Below are 18,106 nucleotides of genomic sequence, written 5' to 3' on the forward strand. Positions count from 1 at the left end.
AAAGAATTTTATTTTAACGATTTCTTTATTCCCACCTTAAAAGAAATTGTCTATCAAAATAATTATAATTCTTGTAAAATATATGTATATATATCAGTAGTGGATATCTACAGTTGAAGAACCTCTACTACCGAACGAGCACTTAAAATCATAGTTAAATTGAAATAACAAATACTTGTGCAAATGTACTTGACTCCTACAACAACACATGAAGAAAAGTTTGATGAGAATTTGGTATCAGTCCAAACGTTAACTTTAAGGATCACAAATTAAATGCACCATACATGCAAAAGAGAAAAAAATTTAATTATGAGGAAAATGTGCAGTGTCTAAATGCATTAATTTAATTTATTCATATTCGTGTAACAAAGTCAACTCTTCATAATTCATACGTTACCTAACAAAGAGGTGGTTTTGGAATTTTGCCACCAAACAAAGCATATGTATATGTAAATTTCTCTTCTCCCTCATTTCAAAGGCAGACCCAAGACTCAGTCCAAAAGTGTCTGTGTCCTGTCTCTTTTTCATGTTAATGTAAGTTTCAAAGTCGTTTTCATTTCACAAGACATATCGTTCCCCTTACTCATTGTTTTGTCAACTTTTTTCTTTCATCTTGACGCTTGACATTTCAACAATTTTCTTTCTTTTCAAGTTTCTGCTGCCCTACAATTGCCGCTGCCTTGCATTCTTCTCAATTCGGTTTTATGTTTATAACTTTTGGTAATGTTAGTCTCTTGATGTGTATTTCTTTTGGTATGCTATTTATTTACTTTCATGACTCTTGGTATGTGATTTGATTATTTCATTTATGTACTGTTCTTATATGTTATGATCATCTGGGTATAGTTTTAAAACTGAAATATAATAGCTCTGATCTTTGTGTGACATTGAATTCTTTTTTTATTTTCTGCTTTACAAATAAATTTCACACACTGCGACACATCTTTGGTTTTATTGATACAGATTGTAGTTCATCTTCATCGAATGCTTTTCCCGGGTTAAAACAGATAGCACAGGGCAGCACATACCCCTGCATATTTTGAAGGTGGGATTTATTTTAAAATATTGTATTTGTTATATGATTTTAGTACCATACATTCGAATGACGCTTGCTTAAAGTTGTTCGCTAAGAAGTTGTATGAATAGAAAAACAAGATTGTGAATTGTGATCACATTGCGTCTGAGAAGCTTGCTTCTTCAAATTAAAAAGGCTATTTTGTAATGATTTGTTTTGCTTTCAGCTATGGATATTGTGAGTGCAAATCGAAAGAGAAATTTTGCTGGCAGGATTCTGGTGGCTTCTGTCCTCACAGCTGTTTTTATTTTCATGTTCAGTCTGTCCCCTGATTCTAACAGTACCAAAGCGGTATGTTTCTGATCTTAATAGAAGATAATTTGTGGAAGGTCAATTCTTATTTTAATGTGAATGCAATTGTACCTATGGGTCAAAGTTTGAGGATTTAGGCTTCTGTTTTTGTCCTCTAATGTAACATCTTCTTTCATTACATTTCCAGTTTCCCCGGCACGAACCAGGAGTGACTCATGTCTTAGTAACCGGAGGTGCTGGCTATATAGGCTCTCATGCTGCTCTTCGACTGCTGAAAGATTCATACCGCGTAACAATAGTGGTATCTGTCATTCCAGAAGAAACTTTTCATTGGAACCCAATTTCAGATAAGATACTGTATACAAGAACTTGTTAACTCTTGCTTGTTTTGACAGGACAACCTGTCACGAGGGAATATGGGTGCTGTTAAAGTTCTGCAAGAGCTATTCCCGCAGCCTGGGCAACTTCAGTTCATTTATGCTGATCTAGGCGATGCAAAAGCGGTACTAAATGACATATTATTGACATTAAGACATTTATGGGATAAGAGTCTCATTGAATTTGGCCTTAATCTTTTAATAGCATTAATATTTGACTTCTCTTCTTTCAGGTCAACAAAATCTTTGCGGAAAATGCATTTGATGCTGTTATGCATTTTGCAGCGGTTGCTTATGTTGGTGAAAGTACACTTGAACCTCTAAGGCATGATTTATTCATCTTTAAACTTTAGCTAAAATGGAAACAATAAGACTACTACATTATAGTATTACATCTAATAATCACCATTTCCTGCAGATACTATCACAACATTACATCAAACACCTTGGTAATTTTAGAAGCAATGGCAGCACATAAAGTGAAGACATTGATCTATTCGAGTACTTGTGCAACTTATGGAGAGCCTGATAAGATGCCGATCACAGAATCAACTCCTCAAGTGAGATTTCCTAAAGCAACTTTTATCAACTGCTAAAAAGAAATTAATATAGGAGTTATGAGAATGATTAGTGAATTTGTGTTTTGAACATTTATTTATATTAGTTTATCAATACAGAAACCGATTAATCCATATGGAAAAGCCAAGAAGATGTCAGAAGATATCATAATCGATTTCTCCAAAACCACCAATATGGCTGTCATGATCCTGCGGTAAGTGATGCTAGAACTTTTTCTTGGTTTTCTTTTTTCTTGTTCTTTTCATTATTCTTTCTACTGTTTTTTGGTTACTTTCAGATGAAGAAGTTTGTCATCTTTTGTTTGAAAAACCTCATGTAAACATTATCAAGCAATTTGTTAGCTAAATCTTATATCACGAGTCATAATGGAGGTTCTTTTTTTGTGCCAAGGGACTGACTTCCGTATTGCTGTAATTCAGATACTTTAATGTGATTGGCTCAGACCCGGAAGGAAGATTGGGGGAAGCTCCCCATCCAGAACTACGTGAGCATGGCCGGATATCTGGAGCGTGTTTCGATGCAGCGCGAGGGATTATTCCTGGACTTAAGGTCCCCCTTCTTTTTTATCTTTTTTCTGTTTCCTTTTTTTCCTCCAAACAGTAATAATTGCTTAGCTCATGTTCTTGCCTGGAAGATAATAAATGAAAACAGAAGAAATGAGATTGCTTAATTATGCAAAAATTTCAGATTAGAGGAACAGACTATAACACCGCTGATGGCACTTGTGTACGCGACTACATTGATGTCACAGACTTGGTTGATGCTCATGTGCTAGCTCTTGCCAATGCAAAACCTGGGAAAGTTGGCATCTACAATGTTGGCACTGGAAAAGGTTGTTAGCACTTATTTTTTTCTTAAACCCCGTAAACTTGGTTCCTTTTCTCTTAAACTCATAAACTTGTTTCTTAAATAAGCTTAAATTGCAGTATCCCATAATCTCAAATTCATGCTCTATCTGAACCTTGTTTGGTATGAACTGCAGGTAGATCAGTGAAGGAATTTGTGGAGGCCTGTAAGAAGGCAACAGGGGTGAACATAAAGGTTGAATATCTCAGCCGCCGGCCAGGGGATTATGCTGAGGTTTACAGTGATCCTTCAAAAATAAGGGATGAGCTTAATTGGACAGCAAGGTTTACATATCTCCAAGGGAGTTTACAAATTGCATGGAGATGGCAGAAGACGCACATCAATGGATATGGTTCTCATAACAATTAAATATACGTCTCTGCTCATTGCAGTAGCTCACCAAGTTTGAGCTTAAACAAGCTATTCTTTTAGTAGTTGGGGGGTTTGGGCTCAGAAAACAAAGGCATACATAAAATAAGCAGGTGATTTTCTCGACGAACTAAAAACTTTGTATTAGTAGAGGCTATAGTAGGGAAATGAAATAACAGTTGAAGATCATACACAATCTTTGTTTGGGATAAATACAGAAGCTCTTTTACTATCGAAGCACTTTCCATTTTACAACCTTACATAGTTTCAGAACGAAAAATGTTACAACCGACTATTGAGTCATTGGTCATCTGCTAAGGCAAGTAACAGAAGCCTTATGATACAGGTTGTCAAAATAGCGGCCTGAGTACCAGATAAATACATACTTAATCAAAGAAAATAGCTCAACCTATGATCACATGTTACTGCACTAAAAGATAAACACTAAAGAGTCAATGAATCGTGCATATATACAATTGTATAAGCTTGCAAACATTTGACTGACATAACCACAGCATGCAGGGCGCCAATAGTGAACAAATGATTAAAACATTATAGATGAGAAAGTGATTTCAGTCATAGATTGTCAAGAGCTAGATAATCACTGCTAGAGGTGTGTTTCTAATCTGGGCAGCTAAAGTCTTCAATGTATTGCAAATCTCTGCTGTTCTACACTGTTTTGGATCACCTGAAAGAAAAGTATGAATCTGGTTTTTAACCTCTATCCAGCTGCATCCAGGTTGTTTTTGTGCCCCACTACCTTCCATTGACACCCTCACTTTCTCCACCTCATCCCATCTGCCCGCCTCAGCATGCATGTTGGACAAGAGTGCATAACGGGAAGTTTTCTGAGGTTCAAGTTCTGAAAGTTTCTCAACGGCGATCCGACCAAGTTTTATATTTTGGTGCATCCGGCAAGCCCCTAGTAACGTACCCCATATACCTGCATTTGGCTTGATCTTCATTCCCTTAACCATTTCAAAGGCTTCATCCAACCTCCCGGCACGACTAAGCAAATCAATCATGCATGCATAGTGTTCCACCAGAGGTTCTATGGCGTATACTTCAGTCATGCATTCAAATAATTTTAAGCCCCAATCAACCAGGCCAACATGACTGCATGCAGAAAGAACCCCAATGAAGGTTACTGGATCAGGGGCCACCCCTTCCATCACCATCTCCTCAAATAGTTTGATTGCCTCTGTCGCATTCCCATTTATGGCATACCCAGCAATCAAAGAATTCCAAGAAATCACATCAACTGGATCTGCATCTTTGAATAAAAGTTCAGCATTTTGAATCCTTCCGCACTTAGCGTACATGGTGATCAAGGAATTGCCAACAAACAGATCATTCACATATCCACTCTTAATAGCCAGATGGTGAATCTGCCTCCCAAGTTGCAGAGCAGCAAGATGGGCACATGCACTTAGTGCGCATGCAAGAGTTGAGTGGTCAGCTTTCTTCCCTTCCTGCGTCATCAACACAAAAATCTTCAATGCATCCAAATGGAATTCATTTTGCAGAAAACTTGAAATAAGTGAATTCCAAGAAACTGTATTCCTCCTCTTCCCCATCTCTTCAAAGATCTTAACTGCATCATCCATTTGTCCGATTTGAGCATAACCAGCAATCATAGTGTTCCAAGTAACTATGTCTTTGTTGACCATTTGTCTAAATAGATTAATAGCCTCATCCATTCTTCCGCACTGAGCATACCCTTTAATCATGACGTTCCAACAAACAACATCATGGGTCCCAATCTTATCAAAAATTTGGTTAGCTTCATCCATTCTTTTATTTTGAACATATCCAGAAATCATAGCAGTTTGGGCAGCAATGTTCTTGTAAGGCATCTGATCAAGAAGTCTCCTTGCTTCATCAAGCTTAGCAATAAGAACATAACCATCAATCATTGTAGTCCAAGACACAGGATTCCTCTCTGGCATTTCTATAAATAGCCTAGCAGCCTCCTCAATTTGTCCTCTTTGAACATAAGCCGCAATCATTGCATTCCAAGCAACCACATTTCTAATTGGCATCTGGTCGAATAGTCTCCTAGCCTCAAGCATCCTACCGTTTCGTGCATACCCACTTAACATTGTAACCCAAGAAACAACATTCTGTTCCGGAATCTTTTGAAAGAACTTCCAAGCAGAATCCAAATCATCTAATTCAACATACCCATCCAACATTAAGTTCCATGAAACCACATCACGTTCTTCCATCGCCTCAAAAAATTTCAAAGCTAAATGCATTTCACCATTCTTAGTATACCCGGAGAGCATTGAATTCCACGACACAATATTCTTAGACGGCATTGCATCAAGCAACTTCTTCGCCTCATTATAATTCCCTATCTTCGCATAACCTGCAACCATCGCATTCCAACATGCAGTATCTTCTTTATTTGGAAGCAAATCAAATAGTTCCCTCGCCTTTTCAAGCTCGCCTTTACGTGTATAACAAGTAATCATCAAAGCCCATGAAAAGAGATCTGGTCTGAACATTTTATCAAATAGTTCACGGGCTTCTTTGACTTTATCATTATGCAAGTACCCAGCTATCATCGAGTTCCAAGAAACCAAGTTTCGTTGAGGCATTTGCTCAAAAAGTTTGCGTGCATCGTTAACTCTACCATTCTTAGCATAAGCAGAGATCATGGAATTATATGTTACTGTGTTCTTTTGAGACATTTGTGAGAACATCTTGATGGCTTCTTCAACCCGACCCGACTTCCCCAATTGGGTAATTTTTTTATTTTGGTTGAAGACATAACTGCCCTTGTTTCCAATTGATTTCAGACTTGCCTTCATGGCTTACAATAACTGTATAAACAGAACATGCGAACAATGTTCTGTACAATTCACATTGAGCTACAACCATAACAGTTAGTATTTCTATCAAGCACTTTATGCGTCACTTCTGAATAAATATAACATTCGGTCTATTATTTATCACTTTCGAATAAATATGGACGCATCCAAAAATTTATCTAAGATTAAATGACAAATTTTAAATTTATCGTGAAATTTTTTTATCTCAAATTAATGAATTATTTTTATCTTATTAATAGTAAATGAGGCTCTAAAAGAAAATTGAAGATTTTCTATGGGTAGACTAAAGTTTCCCATGACATCTTTAAGATATAAAATATAAGCGGTTATAATTATGTTAGAGCAGATTTATGGTAGAATATGAATCTTAATCACACGTAAAGTGATAAATAGTAAAAATTTTCATTATAATTTTAATCGTGTAGTTATGAATAAGTGATTTATCTTAGAGCAACTCCAACATAATCAAATCCAAACCCAATATAAGCAATAGTTACCTCGCGGGGTTATTTGAGTCCCTCTGACAAGAGTTTGAAGCTCATATGTAAATTCTCTTCGCTTAACAAATATCTTTGTAAGATACAATAATAATTTTTAAGCTCGCCCCTTAAGAAAATAACGAATTTAAATTTTCAGGGCAATATTTTTTGGCTTTGATTCTTTGGCACTCCTTATATTTTTGTCGCACCAGATAAAAGTCTGAAAAATTAAGATGTATTGTTCATGAGAAAAGAGAAATTTTACAGAAAAAAGGATACCCAATCCGTCGAATTATCAGACTTTCCATATAGCACAAAGAAAATTAATAAAAAGAAAAACTACCATTTCTAAATTATGATGATACATGGTCTCACAAAATATGATAATCCCGATCAGATGATACTCGGGACTTCTAGATGATCAAAACTTCTGCGGGGCCAATAAGTGCCCCTTAATTAAATGGTAATCGTAATTTTAGAAGTCCAATGCCTAAAACGTTTCTTCGAACTACTCTCGACTATAGGCATTTCTGCCAGCCCAGATAATTAAATCTCCAAAGCAAAAAAACTGCAGCCTTTGTAAATTCGGCTCATTTCCGTATTCTTCAGTTTTTATCTTTGCTAGAATGCATTGTGCATTTCTACCGGCCTACTTGCATTTTTGAACTATAAAGGAGGATAATCAGTGGTGAATCCAAGCACAATGTATCGATTTGATCATAACTCATCGTGGACCTCAGGCTGTGGGTCAATCTTCTCCTTTGCTAAGCCATCAGATTCAGATGCTGGCTTGTCGTTTTCTGCATTATTTTTCTCAGATGTTGTGCTGGAGTCCTTTGTAACTGAGCCATCTGATTCATATGCTGGCTTGTCGTTTTCTGTGTTATTTTTCTCACAAGTTGTGCTGGAGTCCATTGCATCCTCTGCACTGCTCTCTGTTTCATTCTTTTTGGGCTTCCTCTCAGGTTTAGGCTTTGGCTTGGGAATTCTATTAATACTGTTAATCTGGGAAAAAAAGAGAGGGGAGGGAAAGAAAAAAAAAAAAAAAAGCTTATTACGACGTACATGACATGTAACCCACATTCAGTAGTTGATCAAGAAAGAGCTTTTCAATAATACCTTGTCTTGCAGTTTCAATATTTTCTCATATACTTCTTCAGAGGTGAACGCTGGTTTGCTGAACCCAGAAGTCCTGAAATATTGTCCCAAAAAGAATTAAAAAAATAAAAGAAACACAACACAAGTATATAATGAATATTGTCATAGGATTAGAAAGCACCTTTTTCATCTTTGATCCTATTATTTTTCTATTTGAGTTGATAGAAACCCCAATTTCCTTAACAGCGTGTACAAATTTTTGGAAAGAAACATCCTATTTGATCTCCAAGAAATATTCCAGAATTTTTTCTTTAGTTTTAAGATATAAAAAATTCAATATTCTTCAGAACAGAAGAGTAGGACTTGTGCCTATACCATGTGTTTAGCGAAGTTCCTATCTAACTACATATTTAAACACATAAATATATCCTCAGGGATAAACATGCATGCATCCAACACCAAATATATACGTATTAGAAAGAAGAAAACCGTATTAGGAAAGATGACTGACTAAGCTACACTAATGCTGGAAAAAGAGAATTCCAAGTTTAGTAATAAATGAAGGCAAAACTTCCACAACTCACTTCTTTTGAACATTCTCCTTCTCATCCAACCAACTCTTGAACGTTTCAGAATCTTTCAAAACCTGGAAAACAAAGCATGTAAATTTCATGATAAATATGCAATACAAAAGGAGCTGAGTCAGATTAAATAAGAAAAAGGACCTCATCGGTTCGATCTTTAGGAAGCCAAGGCTTGTTCGTCTCCCAATCATTAACAATCTGCAACACTCATGAATGAAAAGTTAGTACACCAACACATCTTATGCTAAAGCGAACAAAAACCGAGACAACTACATTACAATAGAAACTTTAAAGCTCTTCAAGGTTTTGGCTTATTGAAGCCTTTTAATAAAAACTGTTTACACATAGAACCAACTTATATGCAGCCCAATAGAACCATGTGCAGACATAAAGCAAAATATACGCAACCAAAAGCGACCACATCCCTGAGCATTACTAAAATAGTAATAGTTAACGAAACATTTATAGCGATCAAAATTTAAATTTTAAGGCAACCAAATATTTCCTTAATTTTGATAAGTAAAAATCCCCAAAATTTCTTAGGGTAACCATAGAAATTTATCCCAGGCCACACACAACAATTTTTGGGGAACATGATGCGCAAAGGCCTTTGCGAGCATTAAAAAAGGTATATGGTTCTAGCCAAGCAGGAAGAACTTTTGCCCATTAAGCTTGGTATAGTTAAATCATATGAAGTACCTGTTGGAGTTGACCGAGATATTTTTGAGCATGTTCAACAGATGCCGGCCTTGCAGTAAGCTCTTTAAATCTACACCAAAAAATTTATCAGTTTGTTATTTTCTTAACTAACCATAGTATCTTTTGAAAATTTAACAGGCTCAAAAATGAATTATACTTCATCAAAAATCAGCAAATTATTAGCCTCAAATACAACTGAAAGTGGGACATACCGGAAAAATACTGGGTCACCTATAGCTTTTAATACATCTAGGCGTTCCTGAAACTCCTTAGCAGTAGCATCTTCACCATCAGTGTACAGCCATTCCTGGGCCTGAATCAACAAATGATGTGCATATCACAAACAAACTTAAATGAAGCTAAAAGACAGGTTTTTAAGTTCTTAAATAGCATAGAAAAGAAGCTAACCTCATCAAGCTTTTCGACAAACGATTGGCGCTCTTCACTGGTAGAAACTTTTTCATAATCCTCAGAAGTTTCAAACTGGTATCATAGACAAATTCCATAGACAAGATAATTAAAATGAAAAAAAGAAAAAGAAAAAGGAAGGCAAGGGCCAAAAACTTTTTCAATGTTTGAACCATTTCACGCATATATTTCAGATGGATCTTGATACTGAATATAAAACCGGAAAAAAAAAATGACACCTTCACTGGAAGCTGAAGAGAAAAGACCAGTAACAAACAAGACCAGCATTCTATAGTAGAATTACTCAGCACAGAATTCAAACCTTCTCTTTAGTAGCATATATGTACCCTTCCAGATTGTTTTTCAGTTCTGCAGTCCTCCTTCGGTCTGCGTCCTTCTTGTCCAATTCTTCTAATTTAGCTTCAGCATCAACCAGGGCTTCTTTTGAAAGGGACGCACCAGGTCCCACAGTCTTCTCAACTATCTATCACCAATCAATAATCGGATAACCATTAGACATGAATGGTATACAAGGTTAAGCAGGCGATGCCATTTGAAGTGTAAAGTAAGAGAAAATTTAAATTAGCCAGCTAGTTTGCACCTTCAGTGGTACCCGGAATGTCCGTTTTTTCAGCCTTTTCTCTGTAAGAAGTTCAGTTTTACTTGGTTCTTCAGCACTAGAATTAGATGCACTCAGTTCTTCAGCAGTAGAGTTGGATGCACTGCTAGTCCCACTCTCAGACTGCAAGTTTTCATTGGCTTCTACAGTCATGTTTTGAGCAGCAGTTTCAGCTGATATGTTGGGGGAAGAAGAAGCTACATTCTCCACAGTCAAATTCTTTTTAGGAACCTCCACCCATTCTGTTATTTCAATAACAGCATCTGCTCGATCCAAAGAAAGAACTCCACTCCTACTGAGAGAGAAATGCAGATTTGCCTTGATGGGGGATGACAAGTTTCGTGATGAATACCTAAATAGTAAAAGAAACAGATAAAAAATCTGCAGTGAACTTTAAGTGAATATTTATTATTGATAAAAGGAAAATTGACACCATTATAGATAACCAAAAGAATGCGAGGAAAAGGGGAAAAAAACAAGGATTCTACACAGAATTGAGGAAATTGATATCCTTACTTTTCACTAGCTTCTGCCAGGCCGGATACTGCATACTTAGCAAACACTGGGGAGGTAGCACCAGGGGGTAAAAGATCTTCACTTTCATATGCAAGCGAAACCTCAAAATCCTTTGCATGAATAATGGATCTGAACATCTGTCAAATAATCAAATACAAAAAAAAAAAAAAAAAAAAATTATTAGAACTAATTAAGTGTTCAAATTATTTTCCCAACTTCAACACCACTAACAGCATGGTACCATATGTCGCATTGGTTACCTTACTGGGGAGTTTTTTCATCCTTGGAGCAAGTAACTGCCTTGTAGATTCATCTTTCTGAAGTTCAGGTCCATCTAGTTCAACCACAAAACCATAAGAGGAGCCATCAACCATTCCTAATTTACGATTCAATTTGATTCCATCACTTAAATTTGCTGCAAGCAGTGATGCACCAAGAACTATAGCTTCATCCGCATCAAGATGCCTATCTAGCTCTGTCCTTCCAAGATATTCCTGGAGCTTAGCCTGTCAAAAGGAACAAGAGCTCAGATTTAAGAAATTAGCAACCTAACATTATTTTCCAGTGTCATATAATTCATACCAAATATTCAGAAATTGCAATAAAAAATGAGCTCAAACATATTACAAGATAACATTGCAAAGATTGCTTAACCATGCAGTTATCAAACATATTATAACTAATGATGAAAAATGAAAAATTACAGATGGTATCAAATGAGATTGTCATTGTGCTGAATATTCAAAATAAAAGGTCTTTTGAGAACAACAATCTTTGTGTATAAAGAGTAACAAAACAAAACTATTAACACTAAATTACATCATCGCAGAGCAAATATATGAAGTTATATCTTATTCGAGGCTAAGTGATTAAATATTAAGACTAAAACAAGTAAACATATATTATATTCTTCTCTTGAATCGAGCTGAAGTCTTCTATCATTGAATTGGACATAATATGTTACAGGCCTCATGATATTCGCACTTCAATAATTTAATACTCGGGTTAACTGTCAAAACAAAGAGAATAGTGCAAACCTGCAACTTTGGCACTCTAGTGCCTCCTCCAATTAACTCCACTGCATATATCTCGTCCATTTTCAACCCCGAATAGTTAAGTACCTCTCTCAAAGGTACAAGAGATCTTTCCCACAGATCTTCGCAGAGCTCTTCGAACTTTTGGCGGGTAATGCTGCTCCTGAAAGATAAAACAAACCCCATACATGTATGTAAGTGTATTTGAGTGTATTATCTGCATGCAGCACAGCAAATTTTGCACCAAAATCCATAAATAACATTTATATCTACCAGCAGCATGAACCAAAAGAAAACGAAAAACAAGCCAATATAGTTTGATTAGTACATTTATATATACATATACATATAATAGTTTACCAAATGAAAATCCCGCTAGTAAATTTGAAGAAAGAAAAAATGGAAAAAGGAATCTCATGTAAGAATTGGAATCCAAAATGAAAGGCTCAGTCGGTCAGGGGTCATTCTATTGACTGTACTGTTTGACAGAAGGTGTCTTGGTCATTCTATTGACCCTATTGTTCGACAGAAGGTGTTTTATAGCACTATATCAAAGAACAAAGCACTTGTAAGAGAAGATGCATCCCTCACATGACAAACTATTTTTGTCATGTTCTACCGTTCCTCACCCATTGAAAGAACACATAAATTTTGATAATAAACTTGAAACGTACAGCAAAGTGTAAAACTATGCTTGAATTCCACCTACCTGAAGTCTATATCAACATAGAGGGATTCAACTGATATTGGTGCCATTGTGTTCGCACTAAGAATTTCTTTTGTACGTTTAACCTGCTTCTTCAGTTTAGCCATGGCCTTGGGAGACTTCCTCACATCAACCCCATTACCAACTTGTTTATTGAACTCATCAGCAAAGTATTCCACCAATCGTAATTCCATGTTCTGACCGCCAAGTTCTGCATCCCATCTAACATCCTTAACCTGCAAAATTGTCAAATATCAACTAGCATTAAGAACTAATTAGATATGCAGGAACATAACAAGTGGCACAGAAATATTGTATATAGAGCACCGATGGAGTGGGAAAAAGATAATGCTATGGGAATAATGAGCAGTCAAACTCATTTTCACATAATACCATGTACAATGAAGGTTGACAGAGAAATAAAAACAGCAACATGTATGATAAAGCCAAAACAATACCAAGAGTATATGCACACCTATATCACAAAACAATTTATATCAAGTGTAGAAAACGAATAAGGTAACTAAAACGGAACATTTTACATTCATTTCAAGGAAGCTACACAAAACAAGCAGGGAAATTCGAAAGCAAAGTCTATAAATTGAATATCTTAGAAATGATATCCTTTTACTGGTAATAAATCCAAGGACTAGTAACTAAGTCATTTACCCATAAGAAGAATGCATTTCAAAGCTACCATCACAGTCATAACTCTTAGTGATTCTGTGAAATATTAAGCTAATGGTTCATTATTCCAACATGTCATTGGGAGCAAACCAAAATTATCCAATGGACCTTCCCCATCGAACAAATCAAATCCTGAACTGAATCAAGCTTCATCCGCAGCAGAAACATTAAAAATAGCATTATTACTCAAAATTAACACATCAGCATAAATAACTTCATAAATTATGGAATTTAAACAACTCACCTGAAACTGATTCACAGACACAGTCTTGCCATACACCTTAGCATTATAAGCAGAGAAATAAACAAGTGCGGCATAAGTAGTAGTTGCACCCATATCATAAAACACAACATGCCTAGACTCATTCGAAAAATCTTTATCAATCCCATACTGCAAAGCAGCGCCAGAATGCTCATTAACTAACGAAAGCACATTCATCCCGGCCAATTCCGCCGCCTGCATTAATCCCTTCCTCTCGGCCTGCCCAAAATAAGGTGGCACACTAATAACAAAATCCTTCACGGCCAGTTTAGCATGAGTGTCCACCAAATTCACCGCATAACTCAACACCATGGCTAGCAGCTCCTCAACAGAGAAATTATTATTCTCGTCAATCTTAAAACTCACGGCACCTCTAGAATCTTCGACAACGTTAAAAGGCAGGTATAGCGAGTCAATCAAATGCTTGACTTGCTTGAACGGTTTGCCAATCATGTCACGGAGCTGAGAATAGACTCGGTGAGGATACCGAGCAATGATTCCGGAAGCTTCTTCGCCTAAAAGACGAGTGCTTTCGTGGAATGCGACTAAAGCTGGTGATTTACGCTTCGACATCTCGTTGATCGCTATTGAAATCGGACTTTGACCTGGCTTTAGGTTTACGACTGCTACTTTTAGCCATTCTGAGCCTAGATCTACGCTCGAAACCGCTGATTGCGAATGACTTACGAGCAATGAAGCAACTGATAAGAATGTAAGTAATTTCAATAGCATTCTCTTCATTTCTGCAAATCACGTAATCAAACAAAGACTATTACTAACAAATTTAAATTGATTTGTTTTGCTTTTACTAGCTCAAATTTTTCTCGAGAAACAACAGACAATGATTTGATGAAGGAAAATGTAAGAGATTATGGAAATATAAAGTAAACGAAAAAGAAAGAGAAAGGGTACCAGTTGTTAGTAAATCGCATTCTCTGGAAGGGGAGTGAATTTAATTTCTTTTTTTTTTTTTTTTTGATTTTCTGAATTTTGCTGTTTGGTTGACAAGAAACGTGAGGGAAAATTGAACTTGGTATGGGAGTTTTTAATGGTGATTCGGTCAGGAACGTGAGTGAGGGTTTAACGTGGAAAAAAAATGAGAGATGATGACGAATGATATTGTGCCATATGGCAAATGGTACACGTGGTGAGATCTGAGTTGCCTTGTTGTGTTGTGCTAACGATTATCATAGATCCTGGTGGAAAGTTCAAGTCAAATCCACTTTGATTTAGTTGTAATTTTTTATGAACTAAGAGAAAAATATTTCCCAAAAAAAAAAAAAAGCAGAGAAAATTTATAAATATTTTGAAAAAGTTGTATAAAATGTTTTTTTCCCCTAATTTTCTAATTTGTTTTTTTGGTCGTAACACGTCACCCGCGATGGAATCGGTTCGGGTATTAAACTATTGACATTCTCTTCTCTTGTGAAAACTTTATATAATGCAAGTGTTTTTTTTTCTTTTTTTGATGAGTATATAATACAAGTGTTTGATTCCAACAAAAATAAGTTATTAAAGTAAAAATCCCAGCCCATAAAATTAAATAGAAACTCAACACAAAAAATATGAGACTAAAAGTACGACTGGGCAAAAAAATTGTATTCTAGAAAAAATCAAACCGAATCGTTCCGTTCAGACCGATTTTAATTTTAAAAAATAACCGAAATATATGATTTGTAAAAAAAAATTGAAATACAAGCTCGATTTTCGGTTCACTCAATTGAACTAAAAAACCGGATTATTTTTGAGATTTTATTTAAATCGATACGCGTTAAATTTTAATTGGTTGCGTAAGATAACCAAAATAAGCATGCACGCACACAATTACGGATATATATATGTGTGTGTGTGTTTGTGTGTGTGTGTTACAATTTCTGCACCCAAAACAAACCCTAAGGGCTAAAATCAAAATCGAAATCAAATCACCCACCTAAGAACAGCTTGTGCTCACCATGCAACACCTTCTTCCACCGTGCAACAACCCTTAAGTTGTAATTGTTGTTATTTTTATTTGTCTTTACAACATTATATTTATGTAGATGGAGTATTGGAGTTTGGTTATGTATTTTGAAATCTTAATATTTCATATTTTGTAAGTACCTTATTAGTAGTTAGTAAGATATTAGTGATAAAATGTATTTTGAATACTTTGTATTTATTGTTAATATTTGAAATGAAATTACAATAAACTAATTGTTGAAAAAAAATATTACATTCATGAGGCCTAATGGGCTAAAAATTTAGAAATTTAAAATGGGCTCAATAGAACCAAAACAAAAAAAAAATCGAACCGATATGAAAAGATCCGTTTATGTTCGGTTTTTATTGAGTTCAATTATTATTCAGTTCTTTTTATAAAATAACTAATTTAAATCGATTCTGGTTAATTTCGATCCGAACCGAACAGTGCCCACCCCTAAACTAAAAGGGAGGCGTTCGATCAATCCATCTACAGCATTGTTAAAATTATTATTTCTAAAAAATTCAACAAAAATATATCATTAGCTAACTAATAAATTGTTAGGTGAGGCTTATTCATAAAAATTTTAATACACATATTTTTAGTACCCAAATAGAAGAAATTAATAAGAAAACCCACAACAGAGATAATGCATTGGTTGGTCGATAAAAACCTAAATTTGGTACCCAAAAAAGGGACCAAATACTAGATTAATTTTATTATGTTGAACAAATCCGAGATGAGCAGAAAGCAAGTCATCCTAATATTAGTACATTGCAGCAACAATTGTCCATGTCGATGCATGCACCGTTTATACTTTCATTATATTTTTGAACACAGCTCTGAACACAGGCCAGCTTTGAGCAATTAATGATGTGGATCAAAGGCTTCCCACAAGGATGATCGTTTCCCAGCACCGTACCTATTTTCCTCAAAAACAAACACAAAAAAAAAAAATAATAATTAAAAGACATTAGAAAAGTCCACAGATCTATCAAATATAATGACTTCAGAAGAAAAACGAAATGAAAAGAGAAATTATTTTTGGTATAAGTAGAAGGGCTGTATTACCTGTAGCGGACGTGAAGACTAAGAAACACAGTACTAGGAGAGGAAAATAATTTGAAGGCTTCATCTTTAAGGATAAATTTCCTAGTACACTCTTTATTATTATTTATAAGCAAATCCTAGTAGCAAATCATATTTTGCTTGCAAAGTAAATTTATTACATTTGAGCTGTAGTTAGCCTAATCGAGAAGGATCATGAATATATTTTCGATTTGAAATAATGACATTACTTTAAACGGCTTGCTAATATGATTTTTTTAACTATTTAGGGAATAAGATAAAATGATGAAAATAAATGGATTTTTAGTAACAGTAAACCCATTAATGGATTTTTTTTTTTTTTAATCAAAACCCATTAATGGAGTTTACGGATAATTCCCGTCGCTTCTTCAAAATTTACACATCATTTTAGTGTCTGATTAAATACGCACAAAATATATCACCGACTCAACCAAATAAATTCAAATATTTTATATTATTTAAATCATGTGCATAAAAATAGTTAAAAATTAACATAAATCGTAATTCATAAACTATCTATATAATGTTAAGACTCAAACTTACCCACATCGCATCATGAGAGAATGAAGGAAAATTCACTTTAAAAACCCTCTCATAAAATAATTGTGTAGACCATAAGTGTTTATTTTTAAAGAATTAATCAATATTCTAATTTTTATGGTTTCTTTCTTTAAATTATGTTTTTAAAAATTTTTATTCACTTCAATAATAATTATATAATAATATATAAATTTATATTGCATCACGATGTTGTGAAAGCATGGTAGGTAAATTGGCTTAATTGAATAAATTAAAAACAATTTCTTAGGTTTAAATTATAATTAATATAATACAAATATAAGCATAATAAATTTGTTTATTCGATGAACATCCAAAATAGAGTGTTATGAAATAATTATAACAATATGATGTTCATCAAAACAACTCTTCATCTCCTATAACTCTCAATATCTCATAAGAAGTTATTACTAATGATGTATTCATTTACTTTATTTTTATTATTATGAGACTATGAAAGAGGGTTTATTTCCTTTTTAATATACACTTGAGATTGAATAAAATTCCTCTTTAGACATTATGTCTCTTATTTCTTTTCTCTCTTTTTCTTGCTATATTATTGTACTCTTAATTGATAAATAATTTAACAAATCAATCAATTCATTCCAGATTTTAATTCTCCAATCCAAAAAATAAGCCCACCATTTAAGTAACCTTATTCAATAATCCAAAAACAACACCGGCAACTCAATTTTTTGGTTTCTTCTTTTATATTTGAGTTAAGCACCTCCATATGACATTTATTTTGATATATTTCAAAAAGATGATACATGTTTTAAAAATATTTGATTAAGTGACAAACCATTAACTTCTACCTTTAATTTTAACTAAAATAGCCAATCAATTACAAAATGACATTTCTACCATTATTAACTTATTTTTAATAATTAATTTATATACAATATTAGATCTAATTGTAATTAGTAGGGTTTTTTTTATTAAATCAAATTATTTAAAAAAAAACTCATTGTAAATAATTTGTGAACATAAAAAAGAAGTAGATCTCCCATGGATTGTGAAGACTGAAGAGCAGTAATATATAGTGGGTTCGGTTAACTTTTAGTTTTAATAT

At 34.5% G+C, this 18,106-nt stretch overlaps 3 protein-coding genes and 1 long non-coding RNA gene across 9 annotated transcripts; 1 reads left to right on the forward strand and 3 right to left on the reverse strand.

The window, feature by feature from the left end:
- Window positions 1-427: 427 nt before the first annotated feature.
- LOC102618628 (UDP-arabinose 4-epimerase 1-like) lies at window positions 428-3,735 on the forward strand. Of its 5 annotated transcripts, none has more exons than XM_025100165.2 (12): window positions 428-534; window positions 653-725; window positions 964-1,045; window positions 1,242-1,366; window positions 1,515-1,628; window positions 1,723-1,830; window positions 1,938-2,029; window positions 2,123-2,264; window positions 2,382-2,476; window positions 2,703-2,832; window positions 2,971-3,115; window positions 3,266-3,735. In XM_025100165.2, exons 4-12 carry the CDS (start codon window positions 1,244-1,246, stop codon window positions 3,496-3,498), a joined length of 1,182 nt encoding a protein of 393 aa, XP_024955933.1. In that variant the 5' UTR covers window positions 428-534; window positions 653-725; window positions 964-1,045; window positions 1,242-1,243; the 3' UTR covers window positions 3,499-3,735. The 5 variants fall into 5 exon arrangements, with proteins under 5 accessions (XP_024955933.1, XP_015386795.1, XP_006481345.1 ...); XM_015531309.3 differs by having other exon boundaries at window positions 653-720; XM_006481282.4 differs by lacking the exon at window positions 653-725 and having other exon boundaries at window positions 441-534.
- A 215-nt stretch (window positions 3,736-3,950) lies between these two features.
- On the reverse strand, window positions 3,951-6,480 carry LOC102619518 (pentatricopeptide repeat-containing protein At4g02750-like). Its single transcript, XM_006481283.4, has one exon. It carries the CDS (start codon window positions 6,312-6,314, stop codon window positions 4,092-4,094), a length of 2,223 nt encoding a protein of 740 aa, XP_006481346.1. The 5' UTR covers window positions 6,315-6,480; the 3' UTR covers window positions 3,951-4,091.
- Window positions 6,481-7,137: 657 nt separating this feature from the next.
- LOC102619809 (heat shock 70 kDa protein 17) lies at window positions 7,138-14,504 on the reverse strand. 2 transcript variants are annotated; one of them, XM_025099774.2, is made up of 15 exons: window positions 14,340-14,504; window positions 13,410-14,170; window positions 12,482-12,714; window positions 11,776-11,935; window positions 10,999-11,244; window positions 10,739-10,875; window positions 10,205-10,574; window positions 9,926-10,087; window positions 9,604-9,678; window positions 9,408-9,508; window positions 9,196-9,265; window positions 8,638-8,694; window positions 8,497-8,558; window positions 7,934-8,006; window positions 7,138-7,819 (listed from the first exon to the last, which is right to left on the reverse strand). In XM_025099774.2, exons 2-15 carry the CDS (start codon window positions 14,166-14,168, stop codon window positions 7,532-7,534), a joined length of 2,793 nt encoding a protein of 930 aa, XP_024955542.1. In that variant the 5' UTR covers window positions 14,169-14,170; window positions 14,340-14,504; the 3' UTR covers window positions 7,138-7,531. The 2 variants fall into 2 exon arrangements, with proteins under 2 accessions (XP_024955542.1, XP_052299057.1); XM_052443097.1 differs by lacking the exon at window positions 14,340-14,504 and having other exon boundaries at window positions 13,410-14,320.
- Window positions 14,505-16,013: 1,509 nt separating this feature from the next.
- On the reverse strand, window positions 16,014-16,604 carry LOC107177456 (uncharacterized). The gene is made up of 2 exons (XR_001508509.2): window positions 16,459-16,604; window positions 16,014-16,309 (listed from the first exon to the last, which is right to left on the reverse strand). It is a non-coding gene; the product is annotated as an uncharacterized LOC107177456 (long non-coding RNA).
- Between the last annotated feature and the right edge of the window lie 1,502 nt (window positions 16,605-18,106).

The sequence above is a fragment of the Citrus sinensis genome, chromosome 6 (genome assembly GCF_022201045.2).
Source record: "Citrus sinensis cultivar Valencia sweet orange chromosome 6, DVS_A1.0, whole genome shotgun sequence".
Lineage (NCBI taxonomy): Eukaryota > Viridiplantae > Streptophyta > Magnoliopsida > Sapindales > Rutaceae > Citrus > Citrus sinensis.